The sequence below is a fragment of the Phyllostomus discolor genome, chromosome 1 (assembly GCF_004126475.2).
Source record: "Phyllostomus discolor isolate MPI-MPIP mPhyDis1 chromosome 1, mPhyDis1.pri.v3, whole genome shotgun sequence".
Classification (NCBI taxonomy): Eukaryota; Metazoa; Chordata; class Mammalia; order Chiroptera; family Phyllostomidae; genus Phyllostomus; species Phyllostomus discolor.
This window is the reverse complement of record NC_040903.2, coordinates 212,577,085-212,599,300: the sequence shown is the minus strand read 5'-3', so window position 1 is coordinate 212,599,300 and position 22,216 is coordinate 212,577,085. Positions and strand designations below refer to the sequence as shown.

The window sequence follows — 22,216 nt, the reverse complement described above, 5'->3', positions numbered from 1 at the left end:
GTTTTAAAAGGAAGTGCACTATTTGCCTCAGTAATTCCTCTTTAATTAATTTTTCCTAATAAACATAAATGGATGGCAGGTATTTAGCTACAGTTAATACTACAGTGGGAAAGAGCAACTTCCTTTTTCAACAGAAGCAATCTCTAACAATAGGAAACTCATGCAAAAAATGGTAATTGCTTTAAGACAGCATTCTATGCAGCCATTAGTAATATTTTCTAGATATAAAATAAAATTTTTTTTCTTGATTTACAGAAAGAATAAACATTTGAAAGCAAAAAGCACTGGCAGTATACACAAAATCAATAAAGATATCAAAACAATATGTGCTAAAATAGTAATCAATTATCCAGATTCCCAGTATCCATGGGAATCTGGATAATTTGGGGGAAGAAAGGTAAATTAAAAGCCTTTACGAGCCCTGGCTGGCGTAGCTCAGTGGACTGAGCGCGGGCTGCGAACCAAAGTGTCACAGGTTCAATTCCCAGTCAGGGCACATGCCTGGGTTGCAGGCCATAACCCCCAGCAACCACACATTGATGTTTCTCTCTTTCTCTCTCTGTCTCCCTCCCTTCCCTCTCTAAAAATAAATTTAAAAAAATAAAATCTTAAAAAAAAAAAAGCCTTTACTTAGTACAAGTCAGTTTCTGGAGAAAAAAAAAAAAAGATGTTCCAAGTCTAACCGAGTTCCCATCCTGCCTGCCTTGTTTCGAGCCCCATGCACCTCAGCTTCTGGCCAGAAGCTCTGCCAAAACCCAGTGTCCCGAACACTCCACACTCTCATCCCCGCAGCGGGGCGAGCTCGTCGTGGGCGGCCCCAAACCCCACGTGTCCTTCAAGGACCACCTCAAATACGACGTCTTCCTTTTCTGAAGCCCTACACCGTTTTCTGCAGTCAGAAAATAACATCTACCTCCTCTTGCCTCTCACCCCCACCACCCTCAATTATGCTAGTTTTCTTTGATAATGAAATGAAAGGCCTCTGCCTCTTCCGTACTTAACTGTACGTTCCTTAAAGGTGTGGAGCCTAGCGCACTCGCCACTCTATCCCATTAGGCGCCATCAGACTGTAGTGCATCTAGGAGGGCCCCCAGCATTTCGAGGAATTCAGGTTTAAGGTAATAAATTAACACTAAAAAGGGACAAACACTTCCCTGAGAACAATGATGAACATAAGCTGCTGAACAAAAGACAGCACAATACTCAAGAGACATTCCCATCACACCTTCTGTCCTCTTAACCGTGTATGTGTTCCAAGGCTAAATTCAGTGTACCTTTGTTTCTGTTTTATCATGTCCACTCAAAGCAGGACAGTTAGCATCTTCACCTGTTTCATCCTGTTGTTTAAAAAAAAAAGCTTTATTCTCTAAAACAAAAAATTTAGATTACTTGCCAATCAATGCTTTAACTTATATAAATTTTTTTAAAATTATGAAATAATTTAACCTGTAGGATCAAGTATGATCTTAAAATAGATTACTCAGTCACTTAATTTTTTTTCATATTAACAAGTTTAAATAGTATACTAATTGTATCTGCCCAAATTAAAAAGAACATGACAAAAACTTGATCGTCACCGCCTAAAGTGCATCCCCTCAAACCTGTAAACTCATAAAATACTTTTTGTAAGAAAGAGAAAAAAAAGGAGTTCCTTGATTAAACAATTTAGACTTGAAATACTATCACTTGCATTCAGGGAGATTCATTCATCTCTCTCTCTCTCTCTCTCTCTCTCTCTCTCTCTCTCACACACACACACACACACACACACAAACGCGATTCTATTACAAAAAAAACCACACATCCCTTTAACTTTCCCAAAGTTAATTAACCACAGAATGCCCCTGCATGGTAAGACCTATTAAAATCCTGAATACAACATTTCAGAAATGTTCTCTGCAGGTCTTAATTATTTTAATTTATTATAATTTTATTCAAAACAACTCATTTTTGATAAAGAAGAAAAACAGGAAAAGCCAAAAATGGCTGTACTTTCTTATTCCTGCAGTGACTTGTTAATAAATATCACTTTCTTAAGAAAAATAATTTTGACACTAATTTCTCTGCTTTATTTACTAGGCAGAACTAGAATTTAATTTTAAATGTGGCTCTTAAATACACATGTTAGTGTATTATTGAGTAGTACCATGTTTCTTTCTCATTTGCTAAAATTTCTAATACCAAGTACTCACTAACAGAGAATAAAAGGCTCCAGTTTACGAGGGCTTCAAAATGAGGCTATTTAGGATATTTATAACAGTCTTCTTCCAATTTAGCACTGTGATTTAGGCTGGGTTCTAATCCTATCTCTGACTTCCATTAGCTTTATAAATGAAAAGCCAATGAACCCCAAGTTTCTCTGCTAAGGAATCAGATTGCTGAAGAGATAACCAAGATCCTAAGATCCCTTCTCTAGCTTAAAATCCCACTGTTGTTAGTCAAGCCCACAGAGCTGCCACAAACAAAACCCAGACTGAGAGACTACACAGAACGGACACCTGTAAGAAAAAAGGGGAGAAACCTATACTCTTACAGGGTACTTAAAGGCTAGGCAATCAACTGCTAAATAGGGATCTTATTTAGTTACAGATGTGAGTAAAGACTTTTTAAAAAATCAGTGACACAATCAGGGGTATTTGGGCACGGACCAGATATCTGACATTAATGAACTGTTGATTTGTGTCTAAGTGGGTTACATTTACTTTGTTTACACTTTCTTTTTTATAACTGTTATATTTTAGATAGGAGATTTGAAAATTACTAATGATATGACTTCTGGATTTTGCATCTAAATAATCCAAGTACAGGAAGAAATGGAAAGGCTGAAAAGAATTAAGGGCGTAGGGACTGGCCGAGTTCACTACACGTGAAGCTGCACGATCAGTACATGAGTACATGAAGTGCTTCTCTTTACTTACGTGTCTACTTAAAATTTTCCATACTAAACTTAAAAAGTTTATATCCCTACTGCTTCTCTAAATTAGACAGGGAACATGAGTGTTTTCTACCAAGGTAAGAGCAAATAAAATTAGAAATGCTGTGCTGGCACACATTTAGTTAGAGCTCATAGAGAATCATCAAGAAATTAACCAATTAAGAAAACAGAATGAGCCCTGGCTGGTGTGGCTCAGTGGATTGAGTGCTGGCCTGCAAACCAAAGGATTGATGGTTCGATTCCCAGTCAGGGCACATACTTTGGGTCGCGGGCCATGTCCCCAGTTTGGGGCATGTGAGAGGCCAGCACATACTGGTGTTTCTCTCCCTTTTTCTCCCTCCCTTCCCCTCTAAATATAAATAAATAAAATCTCGGGGGGAAAAAAAGAAAGAAAACAGAATGATAGGCATCTAGAGTTATACTTACATATACTTTACTAGGGTAAAAAGAAACGTGAATTATGAAACGCTCTGACAACTCTGAACAAGAATCCACAGACAAAATGTGCCATTACACCAAACCAGTACGTTTTTAGGCTGATGCCAACACACTCCAGGAGCACCGGGGCTTTTAACAGAAGATGCCGCAACACTCTGGGTAGCTGTCTCCCCACAGCGCCCTGCCTCCAAAAGGTCTGAGTCTAGTATTTGGAGGATGGTGGGAAGCAGGTGACTGAGGAAGGGAGGGACTGAGCTAATCCCCTTTCGGTTGTGTTTCTTCAGAAAAAAATTTAAGTTTTACACAGAAATATTAATAAACAAAGTTATTTCCTTATTGTGTAAAAAAAAAAAATTCCCAAGCCTACCTGCTAGAGAACCTCTGATTCAGTGTGTATCAGGAAAAGGCCCTAGAATCTGTATTAAGAGGTGGGGGTGGGAGGTGGAAAAGTCACTCTGATGTGCACCTAGGGTTCAAAATCACTGCCTTTAGAAAGATAATTACACAGTTACCGATGGGGTTTTCAGAACACATACTTTAAAATGAACTGGGACCATTTTTCATTCACCCTTAGCATCGTAAGAATGACAAAATTCACCAAATTATTCATACTTCATTAATAGTGACTACTTCCTAAAACAAAAAACTTCAGAACCTAGGGATTAGAACATTTAAAAATTAGAGACAATAACTTTTCACCATTACAGACCAAACACTCCATGAGAAAGGTATTTTCCCACATTCTAAAAAAATGTTTGTTATAATGAGTTAAGTTCCTGAACAACCAATTATCAGCCAAAAATCACCACAAAATTGGTGTTTTGAACTGTCACCTCCGTGGCAGTGGGGAGCCTCGCTGCCAGGAAAACTGGAGGGTGGCCCTAGGGGTCAGTGCAACTGTGTACCAAGGCTACGTCTGCTCTAAGACTCACACCAAAATCAGTGTACACTTGTACTGGTTTTCTTAAAACTGTTTGAGACTTTGATAAGATCAAACATCCACTACAAAATGTTGAAGTATTGCTCGAAATCTCCTAAAGGGTCAGAGAAAACAATCACTCAAGTCCCCGAACTAATGTGACTGTGCAACCTGGCCCCCGTCCTGTAAGAATCCCCCGAGAACCACCTGTCCTCACTGCGGAGACTGCAAACCTCCACCTGGGTCTCAGAGACGAAAACCGTGTCCAAGGGCCACTGAAGCGCCAGCGCGCACACCACACGGTGAGAAGGGACACCACACGGTGAGAAGGGACACCACACGGTGAGAAGGGACACCACACGGTGAGAAGGGACACCACACGGTGAGAAGGGACACCACACGGTGAGAAGGGACACTAAGGAGGACGTCCCGTAAGCCCGCGCCACGCTGTGCTCCGGTCTGGGAGGACGGGCCCAGCCTGGCGAGGAGGCCCGAGTGCAGAGGAGCTGGGGCACTCCCTGGGGGTTCCCTAAAAGCTTCCTCCCTGGGGCTTCTCAGTTTTGCTCACAAAGGTTTTCTTTCACTGGACTTTAAATCAGGCAAGCCGTATTCCCACGGGTACCCAACATACAGATACCTCTTCTGTTCTGGTTTTCTTGGGGCTCTCTTCTTTGTGAGGTGAGGATCTCCTTTTGACTCCCACCACAGGCGTCGGCATTTTTGTTGCTGCGTTCCCCGAGGGTCGGGACGGGTTCACCAGGCGCGTGGAGGAGACGACTCTGCAGGCCGCAGGCTTGGGAGGGGACGAAACGGCCGGCTGGGTGGCGGTCTGCGGAAGGCTCTCACTCGGTGCACCTGCGCAGGAGGCACCCGTCAGTACGCACGAACCACATCATGCCGCCACCCACTCGCAAGTCAAGCTTCGTGTCTCTGAATGGGACTGCACGGGCCATTTTACATGCAAATGCTAAAATGGCCTTTAAAAACGGAATTCAAACCACTTGACCAAAAAGGCATCTTTCCAGACGAAGCCTGAAGCCCCACGCGCCGTGAGCCCCCGCAAACCTGTCAAGCCGATCTCCTTGCCCCCTGAGCTTTCGCCGGAACTCGCTTGTGGCACAGAAACTTCGGGAGCCTGTATGTTGGTCACGGATGCTGCCGTGACAGCTGGCGCAGGGCTGTTTCTGCTATTGAAGAAAAAAGTTAAAAAGTAAACGGAGGAGTATAAAACTCAATCCCAACACTTGGGTAAAGCTACTTCCTAAAGGAAACGATCGCTGAGGCCTCCTTCCCGCACAGGCACATCAGCAGCTGACTGTACTCGGGGAGACGTGACCCCAACCACACGCACACACACCGACACCAGCGCGGCGCTGTCCCACAGGCGCCCGGTGCCAGCCCCTCCCTGCAGCAGCCCACCTGGGAGTCGCCCCACAGATGAGACAGTGCCAGGCACCGAGTATCTGGTTTCCTTTAGTATTCATTACACTGCAAGTGCCACATGTAGCTAGGGACTACCATATTAAGAACAGATTTTTAAGAACTGTTCTATTTGATTTGAGGTAAAAAAGAATCCTATCAAAAATATAAACAAGAAAGCCATCCGAGAAATAGAAACGTTTCTGTGCCCCAAATCTAAGCATTCGGAGACCCTGAGAGCCCACCCAGCGGCCGAGAGAAGCAGCAGATTCTCCAAGCCCAACCCCTCCTGTGTTCTGGATCCCACTCCTTCCTGCCGTCTTGTGAAACTCCAATCATTCTCCCTTCACTCTCCTGTCTCTTCAACTTTTCTATTTTAAATAAATCCAATACATAAGCACTTAAATAATCTCATTTTAATTACCTCCTGGAAAAAGAAACCCCCCCCCCAAAAAGGCCTCTGTTGCTCCTCTCCCTCAGCTACAGCTCTCTCCCTGCAACTGTGGAATGACGGCGTCATGACAAGCCGGGCACCGCTGGGGCAGTTACAGGTTTTCGGTGCCTCTGGGACAGTCACAGAAGAGCCAGCGAGCATTCGGCTCATTAGGGCTTTGGAGCTAACCGGCACGGCAGTCCTGGGATAACGTCGTTTCACTCAGCGGCACGTCACCCCACTGTATCACGGATGAGCGAGAGAAGCAGACCCCGCCGGGGACGGCGTCCGTGTGCAGTTCTGCACAGCCTGCCTGTGTCTGCGCCGGGTTTCTCCGGGTGCCCGGGGTCCCCCCCACACCTCGCAGGTGTGCACGTCGGGTGAACTGCTGTGTCTCGAGTGTCGCAGTCCGAGCGAGTGGTGCGTGTGTGAGGGGCACGGTTACGGAAGGGCTCCCTGTCCAGGGGCGGGTCCCACCGGGCACCCTAAGCTGCCAGGATAAGCTCCAGCCACCCGCACCCTGAACCGGAATCAGCAGGTTAGAAAACTCATGATCTTCTCGTTTTTATTAATCTTTCCTAAATGTATGTATAGCTCACTTTTATTTCAACGTTTAATATTAGAACTGTTTGGTGATGTTTTTGAGACCAGAAATACGCCGTAAGAACTTGTGTTTGTGTCAATCAGCCTATGGTAAAACTGATTTTGTTCTATGTTAAAGTTGTGGTTTCTAAGAACCTATCAACAGTGTTAAGTGAGAATTTACTGCACATGACAGTGGCCGAAGTCAACAGAGCAGGTGACAGCACAACCCCAAGGAAATGACAGAGACGGAGGCCAGGCCTGAGGAGTGAGCGCTCAAGGGCGCTCCCGATTACGCAGAAAAGGTGAGCTAGCCAGGGCCACCGACGCGGGGGAAACCCTGGAGGAGCTAGCAGAGTGGTCAGCACATCATAAATTTGAAATCCAGAAGTCTTCACTTCTAATATTAAAACTGCTGAAATTACCTAGTACATGCACCTATTTTACACATACATGTACAGTTGGGAGTCCATGAAAGTTTTTTATTATTTATTGTTGTATTATTCCTGCGTATTACAACTGTAAACCTGCTTTTGCCCACCCTAGTATGTTGCATAAATTCGAAGTACACAAAGGCTTTTATACAAAGCCTTAAATTCTTATTAAAATTTCTGCTTTTACACTAAAATAAATAAATAAATAAAAACCTGAGGTTAACACTACAAGTGGGGAATTGCTCTGAAACTGGAGATTTGGGTGCCGTGTTCATGCCTGAAGTCTTCAGATTATGCATCATCAGCCTGAAGACACACCGCCCATTCGAGTCCAAGACAAGAGAACCGAACCCACCCACTGCACCTCGGCATTTTCCACTTCAGGCTCACCCAAGGAGTCATCTCAACTTGATCCCTTGCCACTGGTAATACTTTTAACAATCTAATTTTTAAAACTGCTTTTTAAAAATTGAAATATAACATGTATTCATAAATGTGCTCAAATTTAAAGTATCAACTCATTTACAAACAAGAGATCAGTATAACCATCACAATTTTAAAACATGGGCAGAACCCCAAAAATCCACCATAACAGTTCCCTATAAACATAGTTGTATATCCATTTAAAAAGATCTGCAGGAATATACTATAAAGATTTATAGAAGTTAGATATAAATATGGCCTTGGCCTTTTGTGTTCTAAATTTTGTTACCACAGTCATTGTGTCTTTCGAAATAAAAACACTTAGCTGTTTTGAGTGTTTTTAGAGACACTTAATTCTTCAAAAAAAGCTTCCCCTAACATAAGCCAGCCTAGGTAGATCTTCATTTTTCTTTAGAAGATCCCTAGCACTTCATAGGAGTGTTCTCCTGCGACACAGGTGTGAGCAGCTCTAGGCCAGAAAGGTGACTTTGTCCCTCTCGTCCGCTCCCCTTAGCAACTGCACCCCTCACTAGAGACAGCAGGCGTCTCAGCACACACAACTGAAGGGGTCTTGGCACTAATATTCATATTCCCATAGACTACAAGCATGATGCAGTAGGACAAAAAAGTTACTCTCCGCAAAACTAAGAGTTAAACGGCCATTTGAAAATACCACCAGAGGAGGTCTCTGGTGAAAGATGCGGCGAGGTGGTGGGAGCCGAACCCACTTGCTCGTGCACCGACTGCGACACCCAGCCAGTCTTCTGAGGAACAGCTGACGGAATCCCAGCTTATAGGAGGCCCGGAAGCCAAATGCTGCAGAGGGCATTGAAAAACAGATGGCAGGGGGCTGCAGAGGCTGACGGGAAGGCCCCAGGGACCTGCACTGCCACGGGAGCTTCGAGGGGGGCCGGAACAGCAACTGCAACTTCGCAGCCCCCTCCCCTCCCAGAGCGGGGGAGCCAGCCCCACACCAGGAGAGACCCGGATGCTCCAAGCCGCTGCGGGATAAAGACGCAGAGGGAGACACACAGCGGGCAGCGTCCCCGGCTGGGGCACTGGCCGGCGGCTGGGTCAGTAGCAGGAAACGTATCACAAGATGAAATGAAAACAATATCCTCAACAGGTGACCCGGACAACAACGAGAACATACCTAGTGTGTTCACAAGCCCCCGCCGCCCCCACACCCCCTCGTCCTCCTCACCCCTGCGAGCTGCCGGAGCTGCTCAGCGGGCTGGTCTTCATGGCGCTGGTGGGCGAAGGCACAGACATGCTGTTGTCGCTGTCCATGGACAAGTCGAGGCTGTTCTCACTCAGCGGCGTCAACCGGATGCCTTCCGTCGAATGCTGCAATTAATAACATATCTGATCAAATACAACCGTTACTTTTATCCAGTGAACATCTTTTACTTAACTGGCGACTGCTACTAAAAAGCGCAAATCTAAATTTGTAACTTTTATTATGAAAATTAGAACTGTTATGCTGACTGTAAAAGGCAAAGAAAGATTTGAGAGACACATACTCCTAACTTCTAAGAGGTCTACAAATCAACTACAGTTCTTCTGGGGGAGAAATAAGACAAAGGAATGTTACATTAAACGTACACACTGAATGTAACACACAATGCAAATTATAATGTACATAAAGGCACATGGATCCTGTATTTGAGGGCTTAAATACACACACATATTAGAAAAGTCTTTTAATAGTGACATGTTAACAATGAACATCTCTAGCTAGTAGAATTAGAAAAAATTGTTTACAGATTTTTAAATTATTGTATAATAAACAAAATTTGTATAATTTCAAAAAAAACCACCCGTAAGTACAACATAGCGCCACTCTGACTTGTAAACAACAAGCGTCTCCGGAGAAGAGGTCTCTCAGCGCTCTTACTGCAACTCAGGGGTTTAACACGGTGTGTTTAACGGGGTGAATGAGCCCACAGAAAAGAGTATTTTCTGAAAACTAAACCTCATCTCCACACTAAATCCTAATGTTGGCCCTTCTTAAAAAGCATTCAAATATCAGAAAACCAAAACAAAGCTAAAAAACTGTACGTGGTTGTATGGATAGAAGTTGATTTTTAAAGTGACTTAAAGTTTCAATTTCAGCAATCAGTGCTATTATATCAAATTTACGTCTTCAGCGTCTTTCTTCTTTCCTCGGTCCTTTGAGGCCCAGTGTTCACTTACCTACAGAAACATTTTGATGGGAGTATTTGCACTGTTGACAAAAACTCCTATCCGGTGCGCGTGCACGCGTGCGCTCCACAGAGACACCGCTTGTGCACATAATAAACACACGCAGACCCAGTGAGGGAAGGTGAGGTCTGGCTGACAGGAGAGCAGGAGGGCATAACGCCGCGTGCTCTGAACTCCGCTGTGACACCAATGTCCTAATGTTCTAATGAGCCTCTTTCCTATCCAAAAAATGCTACCAATCTCACACTCCCCCAGACTGTTCGGTAAATTACATTCAATTCTAAATAGTTACCTGCACGCCCAGGTAATCAAACACCTGTGAGGTGACAGGGCGCTTGTTAGGGAGGATGTGTAAACCCGAAGCTTCACCTGGTGGGACTGAGCAGCAAACAGCATTAAGCTGCTTCGCCTCAGTGTCTAGGTCTACATGTCCGTGTCCCTATCAGCACGAGAGACTTCCACGCTAAGAAATCATAAATATTCTACCACAGCTTTCTGGTCGGATAAACAGAGACAGAACATACCACGGACAGAAACACACATATACTTTACACTGAGACCAAGATCCAATTCACACCTCATACCACCTGGCCTTGGGCAAGTTTTCTAACCACCCTATTTCTTCCACAGCACAGACAATACCTATGGGTTTGCTATATCATTAATTTAAAAACAAAACAAAACAAAAAACCTTGTACTTTGTGCTTTGTAAAACGCAGTTAATAAAAGGAAGCTATTATAAGAATCCAATGAAAAGACTCATGGATGTAAATTTCTAGACAGTTGTTATTTATAAAAAGAAGAAAAGTGCTATTTTATGAGTAGAAAGTTGGAAATAATTTAAATTATGTCAGAGGACAGATTTGATCACTATAGCCACACAAATAAACATTAAGCAGCCATTAGTATTTACAATATAATTTGCACAGGTAGCTATAACACAGCAAGCACCAAAAAAGGTCGCAAAATGGTTATCATCAAAAACCTTTTTAAAATACCTCACTATATGTGGTTACATATTTGCACAGAATAGTCTATGTAGAAATAAACTAAAATGTTAAGACTAGCTATTACTGGGTGATGAGATTATAGTTAAATGTTACTTAATAAATATAATTTTTGGACTAAACAACAAATTTCTGATCATTAATGACTCCTTTTATATTCTAGAAGATTGTATCTACTTACTACCTTAAGACACAGAATAAAATAAAACTTAAACTATATACTAGTTGTTCCAAATATCAATATTGCCATGTAAACAGGAGTTTTAAAAGGTAATCTGAGCCCCAGCTGGTGTGGCTCAATGGACTGAGTGCCAGCCTGCAAGCCAAAGGGCCGCTGATTCAATTCCCAGTCAGGGCACATGCCTGGGTAGCCCCCCAGTAGGGGGAGGGGCACATGAGAAGCAAGCACACATTGATGTTTAAAAAAAAAAAAAGTAATCTGAATCCAAAGTTCTGGAAAATCTAATTACCTCAGTGTGATAAATAGCTGTTTAACAGAACAGAAAGAGGTTAAGTGTTAAAATAACATTATTTACATTTATTTGTGAAAACAAAATGTGCATTCTTGTTATATGTAGTAATTACACAAGTAGGGCTGCTTAAACCCATTAATAATATAATATCAAGGAACTAGAAAACAAATACTTGACATTTTAAAAATAAAATTACTTCACAGTAAATTTTATGTGTTATATATTTTATGACAAAGAATAAAAGAAAAAAATCATTGCTCAAGAAAGGAACAGTAGAAAGGAACTGGCACTTTCTAGTTGTTTAGTTAATTCATGAAGCTGTTAGGTTGAGAAGAAAGTTAAGCTACATACAGGTTTTAATGTGATGTTATTTTTTGTTTTAATTTTTAAAAATTGCATTTGAGACCAAACCACCCTCCCCAAAAAACAAGCAAGTCCCCCGAGTTCAGGGACTACTGCCGGTGGTGGTGACGGTGGTGGTGACGGTGACGACCACAGAAACCAAGGAGGCGTTTACTCTGTGCCAGGTGCTAGGGTGCTAGTCTACACCGCCTTCCCCAGGTGTCAACTCACTTCCTTCTCACAAAACACCTCGTCAGGCAGATAAAAATGATATGCTGATTTTAGAGATAAGGCAAATTAAGAACATGATGTTTGTTATAAAACTTGCCCAAGTTTCAAAGCTAGGAAACAGCAGAACCTGAAATTGAACCAGAAAGGCTACTCAAAGCCACTGGCCTTGACTGACAGACTTTCGCATTACCATGTACTTGAAGCTTTAGGACACAGAACGCTGTGAAGTTGACGGCCCCTCTGTACTGACTCCTTTATTCCTCTTCTCCCGGCTCCAGCCCATCAACCTTATGACGAGTGTGGTGGTAACTGTTCTCTAATATATGGTGTTATTTCATAATTGCTTTTAAATCATGTATTGTTTTATATTTTTTAAGCTGGTAAACTTTATGTAAATATATCGAACAGTACATATTCATCTGTACCTTTTTAACTCACTTAACATGTAGCTATAGCTCATTTACTTTCACTGCTACGTTTAAGTATTATTCCATTAATAACTCATCTATTTTTAAAACCACGTAAAGAATGTAATTGTTATCGCTGAACTAAAATCCCACTATGTCCCCTGTAATAAGTCCAAACAAGAAAAAGGCTGTCAGTTATTCAACAGGAAGCACTAACAACAGGACAGAATACAAAACATTAACTCCCGTTACCTCTGTTAGTGATCTTTATATTCGGTAACTTTTGAAATTTATATAAAATACATGTACGATTCTTACCAAAATAAAGTCATTTTCATTGAAAAAGTCATCTAACTTCCTTGATCTACATAAATACCTAATTTGTTTACTTTTTAAAGGAAAGGAAATGAGATACTTATATGGAATTAAATAGGTAAGAACAAGAGATTTTTAAAAGAATCTAAGTAAATATAAAATAAGGATATATGAAGCATCACCACTAACCTTTCTACAGTCTGAAGCAAGTATGTGCAAGAAACCTGGCTAGGAACAAGGTTTCATATAATGGAATAGATCCACTTAAAGTTTAAAAATTCTGTGATCTATTTCAAATATGACTAATACACTAAGCCTGAATTTTTGAAGTACTGATAGCCTATATACATAAAATACTGTATTAGTAATGCTTTTGTAAGTACTTTCTAAATTTACCTTTTTCTTTTTCTGAAGCACATGATTAGGTAGTAGTTCATGGAGTTGCTTTCTTTTTACATGCATTGCAGCAATTTTCATGTCCACCTCAAACATCTTGCTGTTTATTGCTTGCCTATAAACTATACAATTAGGAAATTGTTACAAGAAATAGAAACATTTTAATAAAGGCAGTTAAACTCATCCAGGAGAAGCTATTCTAAATAGGGCTCCTTTTTACATCAGTACTTCATATAGGTAAGATTATCAGGTGAAAGCCTCTCTCTACTCTGACAAGTCATTGCCTGAGCAAACTCTAAGTCCCTTCTATCACAAGGTCACGATCATAATGAATAAAAGCACAAAATTTATTAATTCTTCCAATGTAATAACTCAAAGTGATAATTTAAAAGAGTAACTCTTTAAGAAACAGCAAAACTGGAGAAAAAGGGATTCTTAAATCCATATGTTTTTATGCTCCCAGTAAAATTTTAAATTCCATTCTAAGTAACAAATGCAGCAAAACAAAAGTCAAACTTATTTAAATATACCTAAAGATACCTTTTTAAGAATCTGCAAGACAAAATTTTAAAACAATAGCACATTTTCTATTACAGAAATAAGTTACACAGGTCACAGGAATAAGAACAATATACTAAAATAAGTAAATCAAAATAATTTAGTTCCAGAGGGTGCCCAAAGTGGAAAAATCCATTCACTCAGACAACAAGGATTTATTGAGTGGCTATACTGTATCACACTGCTCTAAACACAGGAGATATACAGCATGGCGCAGAGACCAAAATAACTTTACAGAGGAGGGAACGATCAGAAGGGAAAATATAACGAACAGAAAAAAAGTTAAGTAAATAAAAGCTATCCTGTGAATGCAGGGGTCGGGGCAGCAACCGCCCAAGAAGTCAAAAATAGGAACATAAATCTAGTCAGCCCTCCACATTCAGTTCCCATCCACAGAGCTGACCCTTGAACGTGGGTGTGAACTGTGTGGGTCAACTGGAAAATTCTGCGTATCAGTGGACCTCTCGGTGCAAACCTGTGTTGCTCGAGAGTCAACTGTACTTCCTATCAGATGTACCAGGTGCTCTGGAAAAAAACAGCAGGGAAGAAAAGTAGCTCCGCCTGGAAACGAAGAGGACACCCGAGTGGAGACTTAAGTGACAGTGAGGAAGTGGCTGACAGTCCTGGTGGAATAGCACTCCATCCAGGAAGAGCAGACACCATGGACAGAATGTCCCGGGTGGCGAGCAGGCCTGGAATGTTTGAGGAACAACCAAAAGGCCACCGGGAAGGAGGAAAAGTAGAGATCAGTAAGCCTGCACCCGCAATTCCAAAATCCCAAAAGCTCCCACCCAACACAGAGGCTACCGCTGAGACTGGCGCCAGAGCTCATCTGCCAGCAAACCCGGATCTGAACCATCCGTGGCCACTGGCCTCTGCCTGTGCAATGTGACTGACTATCCGACAGCTCCCTGCAGAAATGTTGCTGTCTTTGATTACAAGTGCTGCTCGAGGCCCTGGAATGGCACTAACTTTATCATTGCCTTTCTGGTCCCAAGACACGCGGATAGTAAATTCTGAACTTACAATAAAATATGAAGTCAGGCACAATGGGAAGGTCAGATCAGGCAGTCCTGCAAACCGCAGTAAAGACTTGGACTTTTATTCCCAGTGACGTGGACAGTCATTACAGGTTTTAAACAGGCGAGACGTGACTTTGTTTAATGTCAGTTCGGATGCTAACCGGAGGAGCTGAAGCGGGGCGGGGGCAGGACAGGGACCCTGTAGCCATAGCAGTGACCCGACTGAGCAGGGGTAAATGGCCTGGACCAGGCTGACAGCAGTAGAAATACTGATTAGCAGAAATCCCAATGTATTCTGGAAGCACAGGCAAAACAATTTTTTAATGAATTTTTATCAAGTGCAATAGGTCCTTGAATGATATCATTTCACGATACTGTGGAGGAAGGGAGAGAATGCTGATTCCTGGCCAGGATCGCTGTCTGTGGGGGGTGTTTGTGTTCTCCCGTGTCCGCATGGGTTTCCTCCCACATCCCAGAGACACGCAGTTAGGCGAACGGGAGGACCTGACTGTCCCGGTCTGAGAGGGAGTGGGGGTGTGTGTGACTGCACCCTGCAACAGAAGGGTGTCCTGTCCGTGGGGGTCCCACCTGGTGCCCTGAGCTGCCAGGAAAGGCTTTGGCCACCAGTCACACTGAATTGGAATAAGTGGAAATAATTGTCTGACTTGTTTTTATTAATCTTTCTTAAATGTATGGATAGCTCACATTTATTTCAATGTTTAATATTGTAAGTGTTTAGGATCTTTATTTAGAAGTTTGGTGATGTTTCTGAGACCAGAACTATGTCATAGAACTGAATTCATGTTTATATCAATTAGCCTATGGTTAAAACTGCCTTCTTTATACATCATTTCACTTCAAGTCAGTTTCCGAGAATCTGTCAAGGACCCTGAGGACTCACTATTTGAGAAAAACTAGAGAGAAGAAGGGGTCCAAGTTTTCTAGCTTGAACAACTACAAGAATATAGTTGCCAAAATCTGAGATCAGAAAAATTTGGAGAAGTTGGAAGAGACTGGGGGTAAGAATTTGAGTTTTGAACATGTCATATTTGTTTATTACAAAATCCCCAAAAGTATTCCATTAAAATGTTTCAAGATACAGGACAACAAAATATTGCCTACCCCCAAAACCTGAGAGTTCCTCGAAAATCCTGATGGTTCATTAATACAATCTCTGATAAACAGCTCAGTTGAGATTCAAAGTACAGAACAAACTTTCTAATTCAAGTAGCTTTACAGGATTTGTTAGTTCACAAATAGTTTGAGCTGACATCAGTTTTCACTTTGGGAAAAGACACTTGTGTGGTGGTCAGCAGGTGCAGCGGTCACCCTCCGACTCACAGCCTAGAAAACCTGTGCAGGCCGTGTGCGGTCCCAGCAACTAAGGGCTGTCACTTGCTGTGGACTCTTACTACCCTTCAATGTGTTTCTCACAATGAAGGATTCTACCATGTCCTACTTACATTCCTAAAGATTAAAAACATACTCATCAATCATTTGAACCAAGAACTCAATTCTACATAAAAGCATGAAGTATTTCTGATCTGGGGTTTCCGGGATGCAGCCACCAGGTACGCCCCACGGCTATGGACCCACGTCCAGGTGTGACCGCCTGACTGAAATGTATCTTCCAGGTGTCATACCTACACATTTACACACTGAAACACACAGCATTTTCCTTTTCCTTTACATTTAGTGTATGATGCTGATTTTTTAACAGATTAAACCATTCTTGTCTCTCCTTCTTCAAATGAAAAACCTGCAATGTTAAATCTGAATCTCCTTAGAGGAAAACTCCTTAATGAGGGCAGCCCACTAGAATTGGGCTCATTAATGAAAGATGACACCCACTAGAATTGTTTAAAGCAGAAGGAAAAGCAGCGATGTGTGAAGGAAAGAGCAGCCCCTGGAAAAGACGCAGGCTACCACCGTGCCCAGGCACGCTCGCCGGTCCCTCAGAAACGGACACCCACACGGCCTTGGCTCCTGCCAGCCACGTGCACCACCTGGTCTCGCAACCGCCTGCCGACTGTGTCTCGGGGCACAGGCCACTCCGCCAGGAACCTCTAACCACCCCCCCCATGAGTTAACACTTGCATCTACATTTCACAGGACACATTTCCTGAAAGTCACCAAAAGTTTAGCTTCATAAATTTCTAAGGTTCAAGATTATTAATAAGGCGGTCAGACACAGACTCGGTCTTCTAGATAATCGAACATGCAGGTGGTTTCTAATTTAAGTCATTGTGGACAAACCAAATTTAAGATGGTTCTACTCAACTTTAGGTCTATCACAACAGAAAAAAAAAATCATTTATCTATAAGACAATACTGAAAATTAACCCCAAAAACATTAAGATTATTTTGATGATTGTTCACTATTCCCAATTATAACAGTTATTAAAATTATCACATTATACACGGAGACAAATTCAAACATTTGATTACCCAAGCAGAGATATACCTGTATCTGTGAAAGACTGAATGTCATAGGTGAGATCAACACTGAGATTTTCAGAGTTTTCGGTTTTTTTAAACACTAACCCAATCACCCACATCGTGCGAAATTCTTCCCTGAAAAGTAAGAAGAGTATTACTATAGTTTATCAAGATTTCATAAAAACAGTTATCAAGGAGAATGACAATCTGAGATATGTGGTAAAACTTGAAATATAACCGTATAAGCAAACTAAGTCAAGTTCTAAGCCCAAACTCCATCAAAACTCAAAGTCCTCCCCCACACCTGTCCTTTATTATTTCTATTAATATAGAAACGATCAGAATTCTAGGACAAATATACTTGTATTATCCATTTACTGACAGCCAACTTTCTTAATGATGACCCTACAGTACTAGACACATTGTAAACAACGAAAAATTATGTCCAAACCAATGAAGGAAAGGGAATTAACATATTGCAGAAAAATGTGAAACGAGAGAGGATATTCTAGATATAAAAACTGAACTAGAACTTTACATTCCTTAAATGTTGAAACTCAGTTGAGAGGGATATAAGGGGACTAAATGGCAATGGGAAAAAACCCACAAAGACTAAATTAAAAAACCTCAATTGAAAAGGCCGCAGGACCAGAAATGTGACTGCAGCGTGACGACCGGAACAAGGGTGATCGGCTGGCTACCTTTGAACATTCAATGGCACATCTACTGAATGGATCCTATGGTCTTTCAATAATAAGACTGCAGCAACAAAAAAATTGTAAAAAGCTCAAATCACACTTTTTTTACATGATTACAGAAGAAAATAATCTGGATAAGTAATCAGAGTAATAGCTATTCTATTACAGCGCAATCCTAAATGGTCCATTCACTTATATTTTCAATCTTTCTTTAATGCTGTTTTTTTTTAATAAAACTCATTCCTGAAATTCCCTTCACCCTCCAAAAGCAACAAAGTGCACATGGGCAAAGCAGAATCTCAGATAACCCAGCAACAAGCAAACCAGAAATTGACCTATAAAGGACAGCTGAAAGTAAGAAGTGAGCCTGCTTTTCATGTATCTTCTCATTGGTCCAGAATACATCACAAATCAGATTTTTACAAGGTCGAATCCAAGCACGTTATCTTTAAAAAATTAATACAGAAAGCAAAACCTGACATTTGGCATAACAGATCTTCTGATAACCACTGTACAAAACAGGACAAGGGAGAAATGGTAAGAAATGCTACTGGGCAGATGCACAGAAACCGAAGTTAAAAGGTACCTATTCATTACAGACTGTAAGTTATTTCAGTGGTAAACTTTTCTCAAGGAATAATTTTTCTCTTCAATGATTCTGATTAGGAAAATGTACACTATTGATCTCAAATTGGTTTTGAGCCACATATATATACATTAAAATATCGACCTGTTATTAAAACTTGCCTACAGATGCTTCTATAAGGAAAAGCTGAGAATGGGAAGAGACCAGATTAAGTCAGAAGATTGCTTACTTGTCAGGACTTTCTTTGGGCGCTGGAAATGACTGGGGGTTCACATGAGCCAGTGTAATAAATTCATTCTTCTCCAAACTTCCAACCAAGATTCGGATTTTTGATTCCACCAAGCCCACCCTGAACAAATGTCACTTAGTATTAATAAAATTCTGGTTAAATTAAAAAAGTGAAATAAAACACACACAGTCGAATGTTTATGTTAAGCAGCACTATGAAAAAGCATACTCAAACACACAGGGGCAGGTCAACTGTCTGGATGGACCCCACAGATAAAACCAAAGCCTCATGCTCCACCCAAAAATGCTGAAGAGAAAACCGGGGGAGAAGAAAAACCACATTTCAAGCTAGGAAGTTTACAAAAGATATCTTAACAAATATTTAAAGAAAAAAATAAGTAAGCTAAAGGCCTTTCTTTAAAGCACGTTAAACATACAGTTAGGAAATGATGCATGGATAAGGCAAACAACGAAAAAAGGGTGCATGTGAACCCCCAAATTCCTACACTTCTATTGTAAGAGTGAAGCTCCACTTATTAATAAAACCAAACTGAATGTTTTAAGGACTTCCTTCCACCTTCTACCATGTTCTGTGGCTATCTGATTCATTTTGAAGTTTTTTCTGTAAAGTCTAATCTTGTACTCACCATTCTAGGCGTTGTTTTTCTGTTGGTGCACTTGCTAGAAGTACAATATAATGCCTTTGAAGATAAAGACAACATGCTATTTATTTTATTTAAGTGCTTTATGCTGGATATTAAACCATACTATAATAAGCTTCATGAGTTACATATCAGCATCAATTTAGCAAGGGGGAATCGCAATCTCGGTATGTACATAAATCCTAAAAAGCTAAAGCCCCAAATTTCTGTAACTACTGGCAAGCCTAATTCCTCTGAAACATAGTTATGTTATGAATAACCACCCAAAAAGCAGCTTAACTCAAGGAAGCCGAACAAAGACATGGACCGACACTCGGGCTCAGTGGCTGCGGTGGGAGCTCTACCTACGAAGTCAGCGAGCTGCTCACTCGGACATGGTCTGCCAGACCAAGATTATTGTAATGGAAACAAAGCAACAAGGTTGTAGCCACAAAAAAAGGATCACTTGGTATACATATTACACTGATAACTTCAAAAAACATTTATCAAACACATCATGCTTTTTAATGCAAATTTAAAGGCAGCGAAAATTAAACCCGAGCTCATTAACGCTGAAGTTAGGCCTCAAGACTTTTTTCAAGTACCTGAGTAACTTTTTCTAACCATTTAAAGAAGCAGATACCACTGATGTGAGAGCACCAAAGAAATCTGCTTTCTATGCAGATATCAATTCCATAGAGATGGGAGAAAAAGCAAGTTTTAATTTTAGAAAATACCATCATGACCAAATATCTCCTTTAAACCTTTTTAAAACAAACTACACCTCAGGTATAATTCATACAACTCAATCTCTTGGGACTGAAAAAGTTCAGTCCCATTTACTCTTCTACAGAATCCATTTTAGAGGTTATGGAAGCCAAACTTCCCAGCAGAACTTTACCTCGAAGAGCAAATGGACAGCATTATCTAGTGTAGATGCGGTTTGAGAAGTCAGACCTAGACCAAAGATTTTAAGTTCCTTTATTCTTTCAAAAGGCTGAAACCTTTAATGTTACCTTTCACGTTTTATAAATGAAGACGTCTGGCCAGACGCAAACGTAGGGCCTGGATCCAGAGCACAGCTAGCTGCCTCGGTCCAATCAGCAACCCCCACCCCCTCCCCACCAAAGGCATTCAGGCAAGGGGTGCTGAAGATTTGGCAAATTTAAAGTTTTTAACCAAACTCCCTTAAAACAGACCATTTGACTATTTATGCTCAAAAGTATTTGAAAGAAAATATTTCCAATTCTTCACAGCTGTGTAAGCCAGACCTAAGACTTGCTTGGGTTCATCTGTACGGTGGGATAATACCGGTGTCAATGGCACAGGAACTGTGAGGTTCAAATGAGTTCACTTCCAAGTATTCACAAATATTCAGCAACAGGGGTAATATACACACGTACACAAACATACAGTCAGATATGTGTGTATGCGGTCTGAATAAACACACACACTAGTATCAGTACTTCCTTTACCGGCTTCATTTGTTCAGCACCGTTTGGAGCAAACCAGACACAGCTGACCCTTGAACAACACAGGTATGAACTGCACAGGTCCACTTAGGTCCACAACAAATACTGTAAATGTATTTTCTGTATGACTTTAGTAACGTTTTCCTCTAGCTTGTCTTATCGTAAGGCTAGAGTGTATACGATACCTAACAAAGGACGCACTGATCCATTGTCAGTGTCGTCAGCAAGGCTTCCGGGCAACGGTCCGCTATCAGTAGTTAAGTTTTGGGGGAGTCAAAAGTTATACAAAGATTTCCAACCACCTTGGGGTTTTGGTACTCCTAACCTCTGCATTTTTCAAGGGTCAGCTGTATGTAGAACAAGCACAGATGGCCCAAATAAATCACATGGAAGCGCTTTTTAAAAGCTCATGCATTTTATGTACACAGAAACCTGCTCTCCAGACCCTAAATGCTCTTAAATCAAACAAAATCCCAGTAAGATCAGTAACCTGATTCCGAGCTCTCTGGGAAATGGAAACTGGGCTCGCATTTAAAGAACAAAAAGGGGAAAGGCCGGAGGAGGTTACTACTCTCTGACAAAGTGTAACTTACAACAGGAGACAACAGAGTATACAAAGCATGCATAAAAAAAAAAAAAAAAAACAAAAAAGGTGAAGTTGTCTGGGTTCACCTAGTTTAGGGACAAAACTTGCCTTCTCTAACTCGCTTTACCACACCATTAAAATGGACATTCTTAATGACCACCTGAGTCTTCAACAAAAGCTTAAATGATGGACAGTGTTCTCTATTTACTAAGGCAAATACACAACCCATATAAGTATGACTTTGTTGTCAATTCAAAGTTTCAGGTTTTGAAGCTTAAAAGCTCCACTTTGGTTCTTACTGAAATAGGGCGAGTGTATCTACCCTGAGCACTGTTTACAAAAAAAAAAATGCATTTGTTTCAACACAGATGAAAGTGTTAAATAGCCAGTATTTATGCTGAGGTTAAATGTCATTTACTCAGACACGTTTAAGCATATTTAAAGTGGTAGAAACAAAATACAATAATTTTAACAGAAATAACCTGCTATTAGGAACTATTTATAAAACAAAGGCTCACCCATCTAAGAAACTGGAAGAAAAAAAAAATCCAGACTCAGTTTAAGTTTTAAAAATCGGAACTGGTAACCAGCTCCTCAATCCCGTATCAGAGCACAGAGACTAAGCAGTACTTCTAATTGTGACTACTGTGTTGCCGTTCCAAAACACACGATCCCTCATTTCACACGGCCCCGGTCATGCCCATTTTCAAGTCTTAATGTAACAGTGATTAACTTGTCCCTAAATTGAAAGTTTATCAATTTCCAATAATTTAAGTATATCCCATATGAAGTAAAGTCTATTTAAAAACTCCTAAGAACACTTAATTTAGTTGCTATTATTACTTAATAATTATTTACCCCCCAAAAAGCATCCTGTAGGTAAGCAGGTTTCCTGGCCATTTCATCACATTAATATTTTGCCTGGGTGGATCACAGCTCATATATATGCACAGTGAAAATTTAATGATCTCTTAGGCAAAAAACCATGCAATTCCATCTTTAAGTAACTGAGGACCAAGTTAAAGTT

General features: G+C 41.0%; 1 protein-coding gene across 5 annotated transcripts in view; it reads right to left on the bottom strand.

The window, feature by feature from the left end:
- PAPOLA (poly(A) polymerase alpha) overlaps positions 1 to 22,216 on the bottom strand; it is a 60,563-nt gene that overhangs the window by 4,946 nt on the left and 33,401 nt on the right. For 2 of the 5 annotated variants that reach the window (XM_028508332.2, XM_036013831.1), the window contains 8 exons: positions 19,138 to 19,191; positions 18,492 to 18,611; positions 17,004 to 17,113; positions 12,960 to 13,081; positions 8,788 to 8,930; positions 5,358 to 5,479; positions 4,930 to 5,147; positions 1,275 to 1,337 (listed from right to left, as the gene is read on the bottom strand). In XM_028508332.2, the coding sequence (XP_028364133.1) occupies positions 1,275 to 1,337; positions 4,930 to 5,147; positions 5,358 to 5,479; positions 8,788 to 8,930; positions 12,960 to 13,081; positions 17,004 to 17,113; positions 18,492 to 18,611; positions 19,138 to 19,191 (952 nt within the window). The remainder of the gene's footprint in view (positions 1 to 1,274; positions 1,338 to 4,929; positions 5,148 to 5,357; positions 5,480 to 8,787; positions 8,931 to 12,959; positions 13,082 to 17,003; positions 17,114 to 18,491; positions 18,612 to 19,137; positions 19,192 to 22,216) is intronic. The other 3 variants (XM_036013818.1, XM_028508333.2, XM_036013834.1) reach the window with 3 other exon arrangements.